The sequence below is a fragment of the Rhinolophus sinicus genome, chromosome 15 (genome assembly GCF_057876585.1).
Source record: "Rhinolophus sinicus isolate RSI-liver-muscle chromosome 15, RSI-T2T, whole genome shotgun sequence".
NCBI lineage: Eukaryota > Metazoa > Chordata > Mammalia > Chiroptera > Rhinolophidae > Rhinolophus > Rhinolophus sinicus.
In genome coordinates this window covers 27036132-27054078 of record NC_142515.1, presented here as the reverse complement: position 1 = coordinate 27054078, position 17947 = coordinate 27036132, and the positions used below count along the sequence as shown (strand labels likewise).

The 17947-nt window shown below is 44.8% G+C and overlaps 1 protein-coding gene across 1 annotated transcript in view; it reads right to left on the bottom strand.

Moving 5' to 3' along the window:
• Positions 1 to 17947, bottom strand: part of BLNK (B cell linker) — a 72006-nt gene that overhangs the window by 14264 nt on the left and 39795 nt on the right. Inside the window, exons 5-11 of the mRNA XM_019724775.3 lie at positions 16273 to 16429; positions 13646 to 13806; positions 11343 to 11424; positions 10075 to 10146; positions 3439 to 3508; positions 1752 to 1779; positions 876 to 918 (exon numbers count right to left, since the gene is read on the bottom strand). Coding sequence (XP_019580334.3) covers positions 876 to 918; positions 1752 to 1779; positions 3439 to 3508; positions 10075 to 10146; positions 11343 to 11424; positions 13646 to 13806; positions 16273 to 16429 — 613 coding nt within the window. The remainder of the gene's footprint in view (positions 1 to 875; positions 919 to 1751; positions 1780 to 3438; positions 3509 to 10074; positions 10147 to 11342; positions 11425 to 13645; positions 13807 to 16272; positions 16430 to 17947) is intronic.

Below are 17947 nucleotides of genomic sequence, written 5' to 3'. Positions count from 1 at the left end.
AGTGATACTCAGAAATAGCCTGGTGGGGAAAAGATGCGGGAACCGATGTAAAAACCTATTGAAGCAATTAATTATTGGAGCAATTAAAGCAGACAGGTGAGTTGTAATGGACATTCAGAAAATGTCCACCGTCCGTTGCCAGAGAAACCAGAACACTTCATGTAGATCTGCCCCTATTAACTCAGGAAATGGTGAGAAGAACACTCACTAAGCTTTTAACATGAAATACCTTCAAGTGTGGAATCAGATGGGTGCAGAAATTTAACTTCAATATAGTATTTTAAGTGTTGAGATTATGCATCATTCTTCTTTCTGTCCCCCCCCCCAGTATTTTTCAAATACAAATATTTTTTTAAATGGGGAAGCTCTAATAAACATATATGTAAGGCTTTAGGGTTATGATAAAACAAAGGAAGGAAAGCATTTGAAGATGTACAAAGACAGACATTTGAACTCTGAAAACATTGTTTTGAAAACTTAGCAAAAGAACTGGTTCAAATACACAGATTTTTCAGGTGTCATTACCTGAACTAAACTATTAGTTCTAAGATATATGAATGGCTCTGCATCAGTCTTCGCGCCAATGTAAGGCCGTGGCACTGTGTCTGGCAGGGCATAGCTCTCTGCAAACAGACAGGTTTTTGGCAGGGAGACTGGAACCTACCCCAGGTGCTGCTCAGCGAGCTCAGGGCCTGACCAGCTTTGCTACTCTCCACTCATTGCAAAGGGAAGGCCACTTAGTTTAGAAAACTGACTTTCATACTTACAATTACCTTACAAACAATGAAAGAATTTAGAAAGACATTTATATACAAGTCCTTAATAAAAATACCTTTTAGAGGACGTGCTCAACCTTTAAAATAATATAGATTTACCTTCACATACACTTGAGGCGTTCTGTTGAGAGGCAGATGGAGTCTATTTAAAAAAAGGCAAGGATATTCAATACAGTTGAATGTGGACATAAAAGGCAAAGCAATATTATTAAAATAAATATTTGGGGAGAACATGTCTTTCATGCATAGCTATTCTTTCTATCACACAAACAATGAAAACCATGCAGTCCCCACTCCAGCTTTTTGCATTCAGTGACAGCCAACTGGAAGTGTCACTTGGTTTGAAGGAACAGTGTCGTGGTGGTTTGGGGACCTTGCTGCTCTGGCAGTAGGGCCGATGGCTACCATGAGCCCCAGCAGATCCTGGCAGTAGCGCTTGCACAGTGGGCATCTGGCACCTGACTTTGGTCTCAGGGCGCCACTCTCTCAGTGTTTGCTGGGTGATTGTAAATGTCAGGCTACAGAGTAGGTACCAGGTCAAGGAGGGCTTCCCGGAATGGTGGGCTGGTCCAGGTTCCCTTCATTCTGGCCAGAGTCTGAGTTTAATCAGGCCTGTGTGTGCATGATATGTAATTGTCAGCCGTTAGTCCCCCAGCCAGAGGATTGAGACATGGACACAGTGACTCCCCATGGGGAAGACAGATGTCATGGGAGGCAGAGAGCCTGGCCGCTGCCTCTGATCTACTTCTGACATTCCGTGGAGCACCAGGGTCAAATGCAGATGAACTCCTCCCGGGAAGCACCTTCCCAGGCTAGCTGAGGATTCCAAGGTTCTCTTGGACTGCCCAGGCAGCAGCTTGAGCTGCCAAGATTGCTGTGTTCACCGTAGCTGGAAGCATTGTCAGCTTTAAAGAAATGGGTAAGGATAAACACTGGGGGAAATACGAAGCGTATTTAAATGCAGAATTAACTTACTGTCTTCAGTGATGTAGCTGGCTTTTTCCTGGGGGATGAAAAAAGATGAGCTTTTGTTAAAACACCAAAAAGATAAAGCAGAGCTGTCTACTTATCATTTTTACTCTCAAATTTAAACTGGAATCATGAAAGTGATACGTGTGTGTAGGAAGACTCTTCATGAAGGGCACAAAGAGATGGAAGCAGGAGTCAGTCGTGATCCCCAAACCTCGGATAGGGTCCACTGACAGATGGCAAAAGGGTTAGTTAGGGGTAAATGGGCACCAGTTGCCAGGGAGTCGGCATAACTGAGCTCTCATTCCAGTTCTGCTGCTAATTCGTCTGTCACCTCCAGCCTCTTTGGGCTGTTATACTAGTTGGAGCTTTAGTTTCCTCAACTGTAAAATGAGAACCAGAATCAGTGTTTTTAAAGGTTGCAATTGACGCCTCCTCATGACGACTTCTGCCCTGCCTCTAGGTGACTGTTCCCTGCCAGATACCTGCCTAGGATTTCATTCCGAACAGAGAAACCCGAGATTAACACAAGTTAGAAAACCACTGTGATTTGTGGTCCCAAAGGTGCTTGCCTAAGCTAACATTCTGATTTTGTTTTTTCAATTTCCAGTAGAGATTGGAATCTAATATTGCTAAGGTTTAATGCTTCTTTTCTGGGTTTATTTTAAATACCGTCTATCTGTCTCTTTATTGCTTTGCTTTTGACTGAGAGCTGGAAGTGTGGGGGAAGAATACTAACAATTCCCAAGTGCTTGTAAGATGCTTGGCACTGGGTTAGGCTCTTCACATGTTTTTAAAACATCACAGTAACCTTTAAAAATGGATATTACCACATGTTAGAGATTAGTACACTGAGGCTCAAAGAGACTCAGTCACTTGCCCAAGGTGACAAAGCTGAGCCAAGAGAGAAGAAGTGTGCAGTGCTTTGGTTAAAACCCCCTGAAATTAAGAATTTCTTTGCTTTACACAAAGGCAGAATTAAGATTATAACCATGCAGGCAAGCTGAGACCCATTTATTTAAATGTGCTTTTGCAGTAACCCATTGAGTCAATATAAAATTGTGGGGTCACTGTAATATTAGCACATTACAATCCTCACCTGACAGTTTACAAAAAGCCCCATATGAAAGAGTGATTCTCTCATCTCACTTTTGGAAGGAACCTCGGCAGTGTTACTTTGATTAAACACTCCAGGGTTAGGCTGTGTGAAGTACACATTTGTTCAGAGAGAAAGCATTAACTGCTTGAAAGAGAAAACAAGGAGTAGAAACTAATGGTAACACTTGCTAGCGGAACTCAAAATTATTCAGGTGCTGAAACTACTGTCTTGTGGAACATTGCAGGTCAGTGGACTCAAGAGGTAGCTACAAGTGTCTCGGAGGAAAGACTACTAGCTTTCGATTTCCACAGAAGCACCCCTAGTCCACCTTGAAGCGTGCCATGAGGGTGGGGGACAAGAACAGGGCAGTAGGGTTTCATTTCCACAATCCTCAAGAACACACCTATTGTGCTGTGGGGTGTACCTGTATCTGAGCTGGGACAGGTGTGCCCTTCTGGATGGAAACAGCAGAAAAGCATCCTCCTCCCCCCACAGACAGGACTCCTTTGTGGATTCCAGGTAGGTCCTGCTCACAGCAGTGGTGGAGACCATCTACTCAAATCTCAGAGCTGCTTCTCTGCAACAGGTACTCACCCGGCCCTGGGCAGCGGGGACGGCACAGCAGGTAAAGATGACTTAGAGTCCCAGGCCCCACTGTTTCGACCTGCACAAACATATACCACAGGTCAGCCTCCAAGTCCTGCTCTGGGGCTGATGGTCCCAGTGAGGCAGGCCTTTTTGGCAGGCTCAGACACACATGCACATTTTTTATTATTTTCAATTAAGCATATATAGGTGGTTACTTTCAAACTATTGGGGAAAACCTGCAGGCAAAGGTGATGAAACATTTAAAAACAAAATGTCTGTTTATCAGCCGAGAGCTAGGGTGTGAGTTAGGGATTCCATCTGAACATTTCTAAGCGTCCTTCTCCTTTACCTCATGGGACAAGCCCAGAGCCCCTGATTCTGTGGGCTCAGTGAGAGCCCCACAAGGGTCCCTGTAGGAGGGAGCCCAGAGCTCAGAGTGGCACATATGTGCATATCAGAGGTGCCCAGAGATGGAGGCATAGACTCACCACTCCCGATACACACCTATAGACATTTCTCATTCATAACCACACTTCAACACCATACCTACACCTAATTTCACATTCGGAGGGTACTCATTCATTCATCCCTGAGTTCTCAGGGCCTTTGCCCATTGCACAGACCGACAAATTGAGACAAGTGGCAAGCTACCGCCCAGATCTCATCTTCTGGAGTCAGAGAAGGAACCCAAAGGGCCTTGTCCACTGCACCCAATTTCCCCTCCCCCTACCTGAAGATAGAAGCCAGGCAATCATCATGAGGGAGAAAGATGAGAGACAGGCAGAGCTTCACCACTGGGATACAGAGCAGGCCTGGGGGGGGCGGGGGGGGCGGGGGAGGCCAGAATCTAAGCCAGCTCCCCTCAACATATGCTGGCTGCTTCCTCTGAGGCTGATGCTCTCCTGCCTGGACGTTACTGCTCAGTGAGACAAAGCCTAGTCATTGAATTCAATGGAATGGAATAGTTTATTAAGAACCTACTACATTTATAAGTCCACAATTCCTAATGGACTTAAGGGCGATACTCTGTAAATATAGGTTGGACTTGCCCTCAGTATATATTATGTTAGTTTGTGAGATAAAGCACACACAGGTAAACATTGAAGTAATAATCAATTACCAAGAATTACTGAGAACCCGGTATGCGTAAAGCTCATGAAGGCATTATGTTAGGGGTTGTGGAAGAGGTGAAGAAGTAGAGACAGGCCTCTGCCCTCTCCGAATTAATAACAGGAGAAGACATGTATCCTATGCCACTTCATCTGACAGGACCACCTATTGCAAACACAGAAAAGAAAAGAAGGCCTCAAAAGGTATTAAAAATAGAGATCTGAAAGTTCACTGTCGTGCACTTGACTAGAGAGAGGCCTTCAGACTGTCCCTCCGAGCCCGTCTGCTCTGTTTCTACACACAGTTCTCACGCAGGGCTAGTTTCTGTAAGCACTCGTGAAAGAGGCAGCGGCACAGGTGGGTAGCACTGACTCCATGTGCAGCCTTCCCCAGCACCCCAGAAAGGAACTCCTACTTCCCATGGAACTCCTACTTCCTGTCACCTGACCTAGATGTGATTTTAGAGACTACATTTGGAATTTGTCGCGTGTGTTGTGACAGGAAACTGAAATGTCATCTGAATCTGTAGTATGACTCTCACTCTATTTCGTTAGCTATTGTACCAAATTGATACTGTTCTTCAAATTCTTAATACTTGAGATTGACCTTTAAAATACACTTGGCTACTCATAGATTTTGATGGAAGATTTCAGGGAAGGGGAAAAAAAACACCTTGTCTGAAAAATAAGGAAGTAGAAAGAGGGTCTCAGTCAGAATTTCCTCCCAGGGGTTTTCCTTTTTCTTAAATGCCAAGGGCTGGCCTGGCCTGCATTCATTATCATTGTCACATCTACTGCCTGGCTTTTCTGCAAAGCTTCCCTTTCCTTCATATCTCCAAACAATCTGCCAACGTCTTCCTTCCCCTGCCCTCCTTATAAATAACTTCTGCCATCAGATCAGAGGGCATGCCTGTTCTCTGGTGGTGGGGCAGAGTAAGTGCTGGTGGAAAACCTATAGTCTTGCATCAGGAAGACAGCATTCTAGTTATTTCTCTGCCAGTAAACTGGCTGTCTGACCTCTTACAAGCCACCGTGCCTCAGTTCCCTCCTCTGTGAAATGGGGACACCACTACCTATCGTAACTTTAAAAATGGAAAGAATTAGACAAATGTAAAGTAATCGTGCTGGAAAGGGATTAAAAGCATTGGAGGTTCAAAAACATGCTAAGTGAAAGGAGCCAGATGGAAAAGACTTCATACTGTATGACACCATGTATATGAAATGTTCAGAAAAGGCTAATCTATAGCAACGGAAATCAGATAGGTGGTTGCCTGGGTCTGGGCGTGGGAACAGCACTGACCATAAATCGACATAAGGGATCTTTTGGAGTTGGGGTGGGCAAGGAAATTTTCTAAAACTGGATTGCAGTGATGCTTACCAAACTCTGTAAATATAATGATGTACAAAGATCATTGAATTGTACATGCATCATGAGTGAGAAATTATAGCTCATAAAGGATCTCAGTAAATATGGTTATGGCTGTTTTTGTTTTACAACTTGTTACCAACTGCTGCAGTATCTCGAGGTGCTCAGCACTGTGTCAGGTACTTTAAATGTGTCTCTCTAGGCCTCACCTAACGTCAGTGGAACAAACGGAGGAGACTCAGAGAAGTTAAGTGGTGGGGCAGGGCTTGAAAACTAAGGCCATTTGCTTCTGAGGCCCAGACGGCACTTTCCTCCGCAGCCAACACCTCAGACTGTTACATCGGGGCGTGATTTGGCATGTCAACTTCACTTGCTGCTTCTCCCTTATGTGGGGAAAGATAGTGAAACAGAGGGGTGCTTTTGTGGATGCTCACAGGAGGATGGAGCGTGACTTCTATTTCACAAGCCAGTCACCCCGTCTGCTGCTCTGGGCGTGAACTGAGACCTAGAGCCATGGCTGGGTAGGACAACCTGGTCCCCTCCTCACTGCCAGATCCTTGTGTTCTGACAAAGTCGGGTTCTTGGTCGGAGTACTCCAAGGGAGACATTGGGAATGCGATAGAGGAAGATGTGTCCAAAAGCATAATAATAAAAGAGAAAAGGCAGTTTCGTTTCAATTGCATCGAGCAAAAAAATTATACTAATGTTGGATGTAACAGTGCAGACCTTACCAAAGTTTCTCAACTAGGACAACGATTTACCCTTAGTTTTTCCTTCTGCTGCATATTATTTTATGCACCGTCCTCTTTTCAGTTTTACATACAAGGTTGGTAAGGTTCCTTAATCTTAACAATCCCTAAATTCTAAGCGCTTGGGATTTATTGGTCTTTTAGTTTGTTTAGACCAGTGGTTCTTAACTGGGAATGATTTTGCCTCCTCAGGGACGTTTGGCAATGTCTGGAGACATCTTTGCTTATTACCACTGGGGAAAGGGGGCTACTGGTGCTCTAGTGGCCCGAGGCCAGGGGTGCTGCTAAACACTGGACAATGCACAGCACAGCCCCCAGAAAAAAGAATTCCCTAGCCCCAAATACCAGTAGTGCTGAAGTTGAAAAACCCTGATTTAAAGTAAAACTTTGTATGAAAAGGAAGAAACACAATTGTTCCCTGAGATGTGCACAGGATGCTGGATGCCCTGCCAGGCTGTTCGTGAATCTGGGCAGGTTAAACTAGGGATTCTGAATAATAGCAATAATAAATAACAGCTATCATTTTATGAGTGTGATTCAAGTGTATTTACTCATTTAATTCTCACAATACCTCTAGGCATAGGTGCCCTTTCCCCCTCCATTTTTCAGAGGAGGAAACTTAAGAAATGGAGAGATGACTTAGCTTGTTAGAAATCCAGCACCTGGCACCTATCAGACCTGAACCCTCTGGCTTTGGTGTCTGTGCTAAGTCCTGCTACAGGGCTTCTCAGTCTGGAACATAAAGGAGAGGGAGCGCCAGCCACGGCACCTGATCCTTGGCAAGCACCTGATTAGCTATCAAAGAGCCAAACGCAACATTAACCAGAGGCAAGTGACGTGGTGTGGTCCTTTGGCAGAAACAGCCACCTGAAACCTTAGCACTTTCAAGATGCCTGCCCGGGCACCATCTGAAGTTTTGAAGGTTAACAATAGATGGTTGGTTATTCAAAGACAACCAAAGGCAAGTAGTCTAATCATTGAAATGATCTCACTTCCTGCCTCCCCCTGTACTTCCTCCTGTCTGCATCCAACAATCATATAATCAGGACATTACTTTCTTGATCAGGTTCGGTTTCTTCATCTGATGCCTCTGTAATAAACATGTAACTGTACTCAATTAATAGAAAATGAATGAATAATAAATACAACGGGCTGATGCCTTCATGATGGTACCACGTGATTCTTTAAATGCAGCCAGTGCTGGGGCCTCAGTCACTCTCTCAACCAACTGACCCATCCACCATCTCAGTACCTACTCTGGGTCAGGTCCTGCCTAGGCCATGGATACACAGCTGTGAGCAAGACATGGCGCTGAGAGTCTTACAAGAGAGACAAAACTCAGGAGGGACCTGGGGATACAGGAGGAGTGCAGGGGGCTATGGGAGTGCACTCCAAGGGGATCTAGCCCATGTAGGGTCGGGAAAGGCCTTCTGAATAAGCGACATTTAAGGCAATGTCTTCAATGAGCTTGCAATGTAGTTAGAAAGATTAAAGTGAGGTACCAAGTAATCAGGGAGCAGGTAGGGGCAAAGTGTAAGTAGGATGAGATTTATAGCAAAGGAAAGCTCTCTGAGGTTGCAGAAACCATAGGAGGCTTCCTGGAGCAGGAGACCTCAATCTGGGCCTTGAAGAATGGGTAGAATTTGGTGTCATAAAAGACAACAAAATGACCAAAAGGCAGGACCCATGAAATATAGAATTATTGGAGTATTGGGTATGTTCTAGGCAGAAGTCCTTGTTAGGTAAGAAGAGCATTTTAAGATGCAAACACCAGAGATTATTAAACTATTCTTCTAAAGGAGGGGTTTTAGACCTTCATTTATCTGTTTCAATGAAAGACTTTCTGTTCCGGTAGTAATAGCCCTTCTTTCTGAGTTATGAGTCAGGACTCTCCATTTCAGCTGGGACCAATGCAACCCTGACGTATTCGGTTGGTATACAGACATTTGTTCCCAGAAATTAAGATGAGCTGTATAAGATGGCTCTGACCTCTACTCCTGAAACATAAAGAGCCTGTGGGTTCCGAGGGAGAGGATAAATAAGACCAGAACTTGTGAAGACAGTCAACAATTGCACAAGAAATGAGTTTACGAAAAGATAAAAACAAAACAAAATTCTTTCATATTCTCCCAGGGATCCTTTCTCTGGAAGCAGAGCTCAGTCTCCCAATCTGTTGTGTTCAGACTTCCCCTCTGGGAGAAAGAAAGACTGACTGAGGGAGCTGAATGGAGGGGAGGGAGGAAGGAGCGAAGGCCGGAAGGAGCCTCCTGTACCTCTTTGTGCTGTAACAGGGTGGGAGTGAGGGCACCCCTCTGCATTGTGGTCCTCAGTTTTAGGGTTGACAAACCCTACCGGAGACAACTAGGAACCACTGGGAGTTCATGGTTTGGGTAGCGGTGACATGGTAAACACTAGCTTTGTAATGGGATGAGACTGGCAACATCTGAAGGCCTTCCGAAGTTCAGCCTAGTGACTGAAGAGAGCACCTAGAAGCAGGGGTGTGGCTAGTGGACTGTCACCGACAGAAAGTGTAAAGTTGATAAAGTAAAGAAAGCCTAGACTAGGATGGTGGCAATTAAAATAAAATACCAAATTCAGGAAAAAGAAATAGCAGACTTGGAAAGAAAACAGGTGCTGAGACATGTAGACTGAGGCTGACATGCAAAGAGGAACAGGGATGCCTAAAGTGTAGGGAGGCGATGGAAGCATTGTGCTTGAGACAATGGGAACGTGGAGGCATTCAGAAGGAACTTCCGGTCAGGGTTGGACACTAGACAGTTACCAGCTTAGACAGAAGTGAAGCCAGAAGAATGGATGAACCCTAAGGAGTGAAAAATAATACTCTTTACCAAGCACCTACCATATGCCAGACACTGCATTAAGAGTTTCCCATTCACAGTTTCAGTATGCTCCTGTCACAGTGCATTATCCCCATTTGCAGATGGGAAAACCTGCTGCTTGGAAAGGTGAACCACAGGGCCAAAGGGGTACAGCTGGTAACTGAGGGCACTGGGTTTCCAACCCAGTTCTGTCTGGCTCAAAATCCAAGCTCTCAACCTCTACACACGATTCTGAAAGAAGAGCAAAGGGCTGAGGGCTGAAGGATGCAGACATCCTCAGTCAGGGAGAAGACAAGGAGAAGAAGCCAGCAAAGTGCCCAGTGAGGTAGGATGAAAACTAGGATTTGTGTAATAGAGGTCCAGGGGAATGGGGGGCAGGGTCCTTTTAACACTCATGCCACCAGACAGGAAATGAGGTTGAGAATAAGATTTACCATTTATTAAGAAATTTGAAAATACAGGTGACTAATATTTGATCTCAGTTGTTTATCTTATTTGGAATAGATTAAAAACCAACCCCCCAAATGTCATCATTTCACAATTTAAAAAAGCCCACTAAAATCATGCATATACTTTACCTGAAGCTGTCACTGGAGGAGGGGCTGGCTTGGAGTAGTTGTTTGGCTTGGTTGATCTGTTTACCAGGGGAGCTTAAACACACAAATATATACATAATGTTATGGATACAGTCTACTGAAGGAGATTCACACTTATGAGAAAATGCATTGTGGAAACGGCAGTTCAGACCAGAGAATTTGCAAAGAATGGGAAACATACTCATTAAGCCCATAAGCTGTTAAAAGAAGCCTTCTCAGAAGAAACACCTTTAGAATGAATATATTAATGATAAAAGAAATAACCAAATTATTTTATGATAGGGATTTTGTTGAAGTGTATAGTGGCTTGGAATTTCATTTGCCAAACTGGAGGTCTAGGAGATGAAAGAGGTTTGTTTGTTTGTTTGTTTAATCAGGAGAAGTATATTGAATCTAACCGTGGAGGTGCCAAATTAATAGCCGGACCTCCTCTGCCACATGCTACACATAGGGTTTCTTTTGGAATTCGAGGGGTTTTTTTGGGTGGGGATGTTTAATGTGTATTTGTTGTTTCATGGTGATGGGTGGCTCAGGAATTCAGGTGGGTCTTGAAACTGTTGGTGACATTTAGGGACTGTAGGAAAGGGTTGTGACAGAATGGCAGAGGAAAATCTGACTACTGCTACGTCAGAGTCAAGTTTATTAGATGAGTAATGTTACTTGAAGAGGCATCACTTACACAGGATTGTATTCTTCACAGTGACTATATCCAGAGGAGACAGGCACTGTTCCCCTGAGGGGATGTGGCACTGGCTTTTTAATGTAATTTGTAATTGCATTTGTTATTCTGTGACGGTTTTAACAACAACATATTTCTCATGGGCCTGAATAGCACTAAATTTAAAGGATCAGAACACAGAGCACATTTCACTCTTTCATCTTTGCCGTCCTCTGCAGACATTGTTCCTGGTGCCATATTTGTAAGGCCCACATGGTGGCTTGCGACTTTGTGAGTTGTATGAGAAAGCCATTCTAAGTGAGGACAGCTAATGATAAGCACCGAGGTGCTTTCATAATTAAATAGGACTATTAATCAAGGAAGAGGGTAAAGGCTTCTTTAACACAGACATGGGCTAGGAGACTCACTGGGGCCTCTGGTCAACCTGCCCAAGAAGCCGGATGCTGTGGCCACGAGGAAAGAGGCCTGGGCACCATCATTTCTGAGCCCCAAGGTGCTTGCTCCCAAGCAGTCCTGTACAACCCCACCAACTGCTACAAGTATGCAGGTGCTTATAACTACAAGTGCTTGCCTTTTTCAGATGGGAATGAACTGCCTTCTGTGGGATGAATGTAGTTTTCATCTTCATCTTCCACAGGGACCACGTAATCAGCCTAAACGAAATGCAGATACGAATGAAAAGACCGCGGTACAGTCATAGTTTACTATATGGGGAGGGATGATTTTTAAAATATCTTTATTGAGATATAATTCATATATCATTAATTTCCCCTAATGTGAAGTGTATAATTTGGTGGGTTTTTGTATAGTCACAGAGTGTGCAACCATTACTGCAATCTAATTTTACAACATTTTCATCACCCCGAAAGGAACCCTGTGCCCATTAGTCACTCCCCATTCACCCCTTCCCCTGACCTGGTCAACCACTATTCTACTCTCTGCCTTTAACATTTGCCCATTCTGGACATTGTGGATAAATGGGACCCTACAGGATGTAGTCTTTTGTGACTCCTTTCACTTAGCATAATAATTTCAAGGTTCAGCCATATTGTAATATGTATCACTACTTCCTTTCCTTGTTAAATAATATGCCATTGTATGGCTATACCACGTTTTGTTTATCCATTCATCACGTGATGGACATTTGAGTTGTTTTCACTTTTTGACTATCACGAATAATGTTGCCATGAACATTCATGTACCAGTTTTTTATAGTTTTTTATAGCTTCCTCTTGGGAATATGCCTAGTGGTAGAATTGCTGGGTCGTATCATAGCTCTATGTTTAACAGTTTGAAGAGCTGCCAAACTGTTTCCCAAAGTGACTGTACCATTTTTCATTCCCACCAGCAATGCCTGAGGGTTCCAATTTCTCCATATACTCACCAATACTTGATATTGTCTGTCTTTTTGATTAACTTTTCTAAAGGGTGCGAAGTGGTACCTAATTATGGTGTGTTTTTTTTAAAGTTTATTGGGGTGACAATTGTTAGTAAAATTACATAGATTTCAGGTGTATAATTCTGTATTACATCATCTATAAATCCCATTGTTTGTTCACCACCCAGAGTCAGTTCTCATTCCATAATTATGGTTTTGATATGCATTTCCCTGATGGTTAAAGATGTTGAGGGTCTTTTCATGTGCTTATTGGTCATTTGTGTATCTTCTTGAGAGAAAAGACTGTTCAACTCCTTTGCCCCTTTTTAATTGGGTTAATTGTCTTTTTATTATTGAGTTATATGAGTTCTTTAAATGTTCTAAATACGTCTTGCCACATGTATCATTTGAAAAATTTTTTTCTCATTCTATAGGTTGTCTTTTTATTTTCTTGGCGGTGTAATTTACAGCAGAAAATTTTAAAATTTTGAAGTCCATTTTATCTATTTTTCTTTTGTTGTTTGTGCTTTTGATGTTGTATCTAAGAAACCACTGCCTAACCTAAGGTGATAGAGATTTATACCTGTGTTTTCTTCTAAGAGTTTTATAGTTTTAGCTATTACATTTAGGTCTATGATCCATTTTTAGTTAATTTTTGCCTATGGTGTGAGAAAGGGGTCCACTTTCATTCTTTACAGTTATCCTAGCACAATTTGTTTAAAAAACTATTCCTTCCCCATTGATTGTCTTGGCATCTTTGTCAATAATAATTGACCATAAAAATAGAGAGGGAGTGATTTTATATTGATATGAGAGAAATGAGTTAATCAGATCTCAAAAGGGGTTTTACAACCTGCCTTGGTGAGTAGCCAAGATGGGTACTGGGAGAAACAAAAAACAAACAATTATTGAGCACTTATTGCCAGGTGTTCATCTGAGTACTTTTTACGTGTTATCTCACTTAATCCTTATAACAACTCAGTAAGCTAGATACTACTATCAGCTCTTCCTATAGACGAGGGGTCTCCTTCACATGCCCCACTGTACCCCTTTGTATCTTAGAGGAGTACCTTGGAGGAGCAGAGAGAAAAGACGGTGGAGGAGAGGAAGTGATGTGGGACAGGGCAGAGAAGCAAAGGAGAATAAAGATAGGGAACTATCTTATAGAGGAAAGAGAAGATTCACAGGAAATTAAGGGAAGAGAGAGAAGGGATAATAAGAGGGGCACAGATCCAGTACTGATTTTATACCATACGTCTCTAGTGAATGAAAATGTTTACAATAAAGTCATATACGCCATTTTTAGAGAGAGAAAAAACATCCTGTCAGCACAACATTGGAGAGTTAGCGTGGGGCAGGGGTGGTCAGTGCCGGCTGGAGAGCGGCGGTGGAGGACGGAAGACGTGCGTGAGTCCAGACAATCCTGGCGCCTCCCCCCTCCCCTGCAGCCTTCCTTCCAGGTGGTTTGGAAAGCCTTCCAGACAGATGTACTTTACCTCATCCTCAAGATCTTTGGGTTTGGGTGGGACTTGAGGTTTTGGCAGAGAAGTCAGGGCCGGCATCGTGGAGGCCAGTCTCGCTTTAGCTGAAGGCCAGCTCGGCTTACTGGGCAAGGTCTTGGTGAGGGGCGGAGACTGCCTCTGGCTGGATCGATTGTCTTGAAAGGAACAACAAAGAATAAGATGAAAGGGGCTCTGGATCATTCCCTCCATAGAAAATATGAAACCTCTGGCATCTCTTTAGCCACAAATGATTAGTGGGGAAGTCCTTAAAAGAGTAAAATGACATGTCAGGCAAAAAATTTCAAGTACCTGTTGACTTACATTATAACAACCAAAAGAATGTCCTCCTCAAAAACATCCTCCCTGGGGAGAGGTGGAGACCCATGAACTCAGGAGAGCTGACAGCCCAGGACTCTACCAAACAGAGTGGATGATGACCTTGGCAGTGTGGGGGTCTAAGGGGGTGCTCTTCCATGGTTCACTTGCTCTATGAACCCTTAAGGGCAATAATTCTCAATCCCACTTGCACATAAAAACCACCTGGGAGCTTTAAAAAATGCCAAGGCCCAGGCTCCCTCCCAGACATAACTGGTTTGAACTTGTAGGGAGGGACCTGGCATTTTGGATTTTAAAAGGTCCCCAAGTTATTCTACAGTGCATTCAGGGTTGCCACTACTCATCTGAGTGAAACTACACATTCTCCCCCTTCACGATTTCCCTCAAATCAGGGAGCTTCCTCAAAAGCTACCAGGGAAGGAGTCCAGGCTCTGAAGCCAAGGGGCCCTCAGTTCAGTCCCCAGATCTGCCACCCACTGGCTGTGTTCTTTCGGGCTAGTTATTCGTTGCTCAACCTCTCTGGGACTCACATTCCTCATTTTTAAAATGAGGGTCATCATACCCCCCTCAGAGAGTTATTGTAGGGATCAGGAGGAAAGCAGTGAAAGCAGGATGAGCAGTGTCTCGCAGAGGCGACACCTAACAGATCTGATACTACCCGGGTAATGTGGTAGAGGGTGTAGGCAACATGGCGTCTACCCAGTCGATTCTGTGAGCACGGATTTGGACTGGAGGAAAACCTTAGCACAGGAATAACTGGTGTGCTCCCCGCCCTGGGAACAGCATGGGCGCTTACACTGGCTTCCTGCTGCTTCCTCCTGCCACAGACTGTCCGCAGCTTGATGCAGCTGCCTCTGCCTGTCATGCCCCCAACTCTGCTCTCCTCCTGGTGCCCGCTCCGGCCCTTCGCCCAGACCTCGCCTAGTAGAAGGTGTGTGCTTAACTGCACATTCAATGCCTCCATGGAAGCCTCTTTCCAGGTGGTACAGCCATAAGGGCATCTACTTTGCTGTGCCTGTAACTGTCAGTTTTTGTAGTTTTATTGGCAGCTCTTGGAGTTTACCTAGATTTCTTAAGATGTAAGCCCACCAGAAGTAGCACAACACAGAAGACAGGCTTTGAAGAGTGTGCCCTTGAATGAACCACTCAACCATCCTGAATTGTGGTTTCCTGGTCTGTAAATGGGCCTAGTGCAGCCCCTTCCTTCCCAGGGTTGTTGAGATCATTGAACAAGGTCACTTAAAAGTATGGTTGGTGGGTGGTGTGTGGAGCAGAGCAGGGAAGAGCATGCACTTTGGAGGCTGAGCTGACTGGCTCGCATCCCAGCTCCACCACTCACGAACCCCTGGACCATTAGTTCACTCCTCTGAGCCTCACTTTGCTCCTTTCAGGGGGAGGTGGAATACTTCTCTCATAAGATTATTTAGAGACCCAGTAGGCCAGGACTGGAAAGCACTAAGTTGTAAACTATAGAAAGTCTGGGAGTATGTCTGTCTTCCTTGTTGCTGAATGGTCAGTGCTAGTGTAGCTCTGGCACGTAGTAGGTGCTCAGTACATTAATTGTGGCATGAAGCAGCAGTGCCTGGTGGTGGTGAGGACGCAGTTAACGGCGGTGATAGTGGATGCAGAGCCCTTGACAGGCAGGGGTGCGCTGTACAAATGAGAGCATCGCTGGTGATTATCCCCGACACGCGCCTCTCCTAGGAGTGAACACAGACTTCTTGTGAGACCTTAAAAGCCACACTCAGGCTTGGGGGCCAGACCTGAACTGTGTCCATTTAACCTATGAGGCTAATTTTAGGCTTAGTTCCTCACCCCCACCTCACCGCCCCCCGTAAAAAGTCCAGTCTAGACTCAGTGTGTCCAGTCAGTCAGTGTGGGGCAGCCGTGGAGGAAGGAGGGGTGTTAGCAGACACTGGGATCCTGGACCGTTGTCCTTGTTCTGTACAGATGTCTCAAGAGAAATTCCAGAACCTTGTGCACAGGAAGTTGGAAGAGAAATGGGGACTATCAATCAATCTCGGAGTTGATTTCTCAAGGGACTGTCGGGAGTTAGGAGCAACCATCAGGGTATGCTCGCTCATTTAGCTTTTGCCCATTTTCAATACTCCTGATTTAGGAAGGACACCTTTCCCCTCAAATGGGCAAGCTTGCCAGTTGGGGCTCCGTTACCTGTGAGTGACCAGATGACCCACTTGGAGGTGGTGAGTGGGAGGTGCCCACACCCACCTCCCCGCTGCCCGGAAGGCTGAGCACCCAAGGTCTGGGGCGGTGGGCGGTCTCACCTACATACTCGCCCCTAGCAAAGGGCAGGGCTGGGTGAACTGTCCTCGTCTCCTGCTCCACGGGTGGTGGCTCGTAACTGTCGTCCCCTGTCTCCTCGGCGGGCAGCACGTACATCTCTGAGTCCGAGTGCTCGTCTGGGTTTTCATAGTCACTGTCCTGCAATACAGACACCTTGCTCAGTGCCCATCTGGGCTTAGTCGTCAGGACAGCTCCTGCTTTAGGGGGCCAGAGCGGCTGCCCCAGTGTCAGAATGAGGAAACAAGACTGGCTCACCAAGGTTAGGCAGCCAGTAGAGGCAAAGCTGGGGTGCAAGCCCTGCCTTTCTGCCTGCGGAATTTATCACGTTGACCACTGTCCTGGGGAACAGGTGGACCATTTAACCCACAGGGTAGCTGAAACTGTATGTGGCCAAAGGACAGTCGGAGAGAAAATGTATTTTAAGAAGACAGAAAAAGGGCTCAATAAAACAGAATAACCAACAGGTTTATTTATCATGAAAGCTGACAGTTGAGGAAAAAGTAAGTTTAATAAGGAGAGGGTAAGGAGCTACACAGAAATACGTAGATATTTTTGAGGAGATGAGGTTTAAGAGTTTGTTTGCTTTTTTTAAACATTGCTGGTAAGCCACAGGGGCAAACTGACTCAACTGTCCACTCTCTTTTTTTTTAACGTAAATTTTATGTAAGTTAATACTGAAAACTACATTAACATGGTCTGAAGTTCAAACGGTTCAGAAGGATGTAGTGAAGTCTTTATCCCAGCCACTCAGTTCCCGTCCCCAGAGGCAGTTACAAGCTTCTTGTGCATTTTGTTCATCGACAGTTTACGTATACAGCACGCATATGTATATTCACGTGGAGGAAATATGTGGTTCAGGACTTAAGAGGCCCGCTGACCTCAGTGTCTACTCCCCCACAGACTACCTGACACATGCATGATTCTTACATGATTTTCCAGTGAATGGATGGCTGATGCACCCGCCCTTTGGCCTGTCTCCTTTACTTGCGATTGTATAACACTGATGCAGGGATACGTGATGCAGGTGTAGTGTTTCCTTCACTGCTGTATCCTCAGGACCTGTAACAGGGCCGGCACATGATAGGAGCTCAGTATGTTTGGGATGAATGGGTGAGTGAGTGAGTGAATGAATGAATGAATGAATGAGGGCCGTGCTTTCCTCCTCTGTCTGTAGGGAAATGGGGAGAGGAGGGGAGTAGGGCGAAGAGCAGGATAAGGAATGAGAAAGGAGGCTGAAAAGAGAGTGTTTTCCGAGGTGGTTGGAGGAGTGTCAGGAGAGAGAATAAAAGGAGGAAGGAGCCCAAGGAGGATACTTGTCCTTGTCCTGGAGTGGGAGAGCTGGAAGGGACAGGAAGGGGTGAGGTAAGAAAATTCCTTAGGGGGCAGTTTTCCGAACACTTATCTCAGTAATAGCAGATGGAGTTGGCAGGGGGGACTCAAAACTCTTTCCTGAACATGAATCTGAAATAAGGCTGAGTAGAATCATGATAATGATAATAATTAATAATAATAATTATTAAAACAACATTTCTATGTACTGCATACCTCATTTACTCCTCACCACAATCATGAGATAGTTTTTTTAAAAAATCCCATTTTATAGTTGAGGAAACTGAGGCATGGAGTTGAGTCATTTGAGTCTGCTCTGTGTGTTCT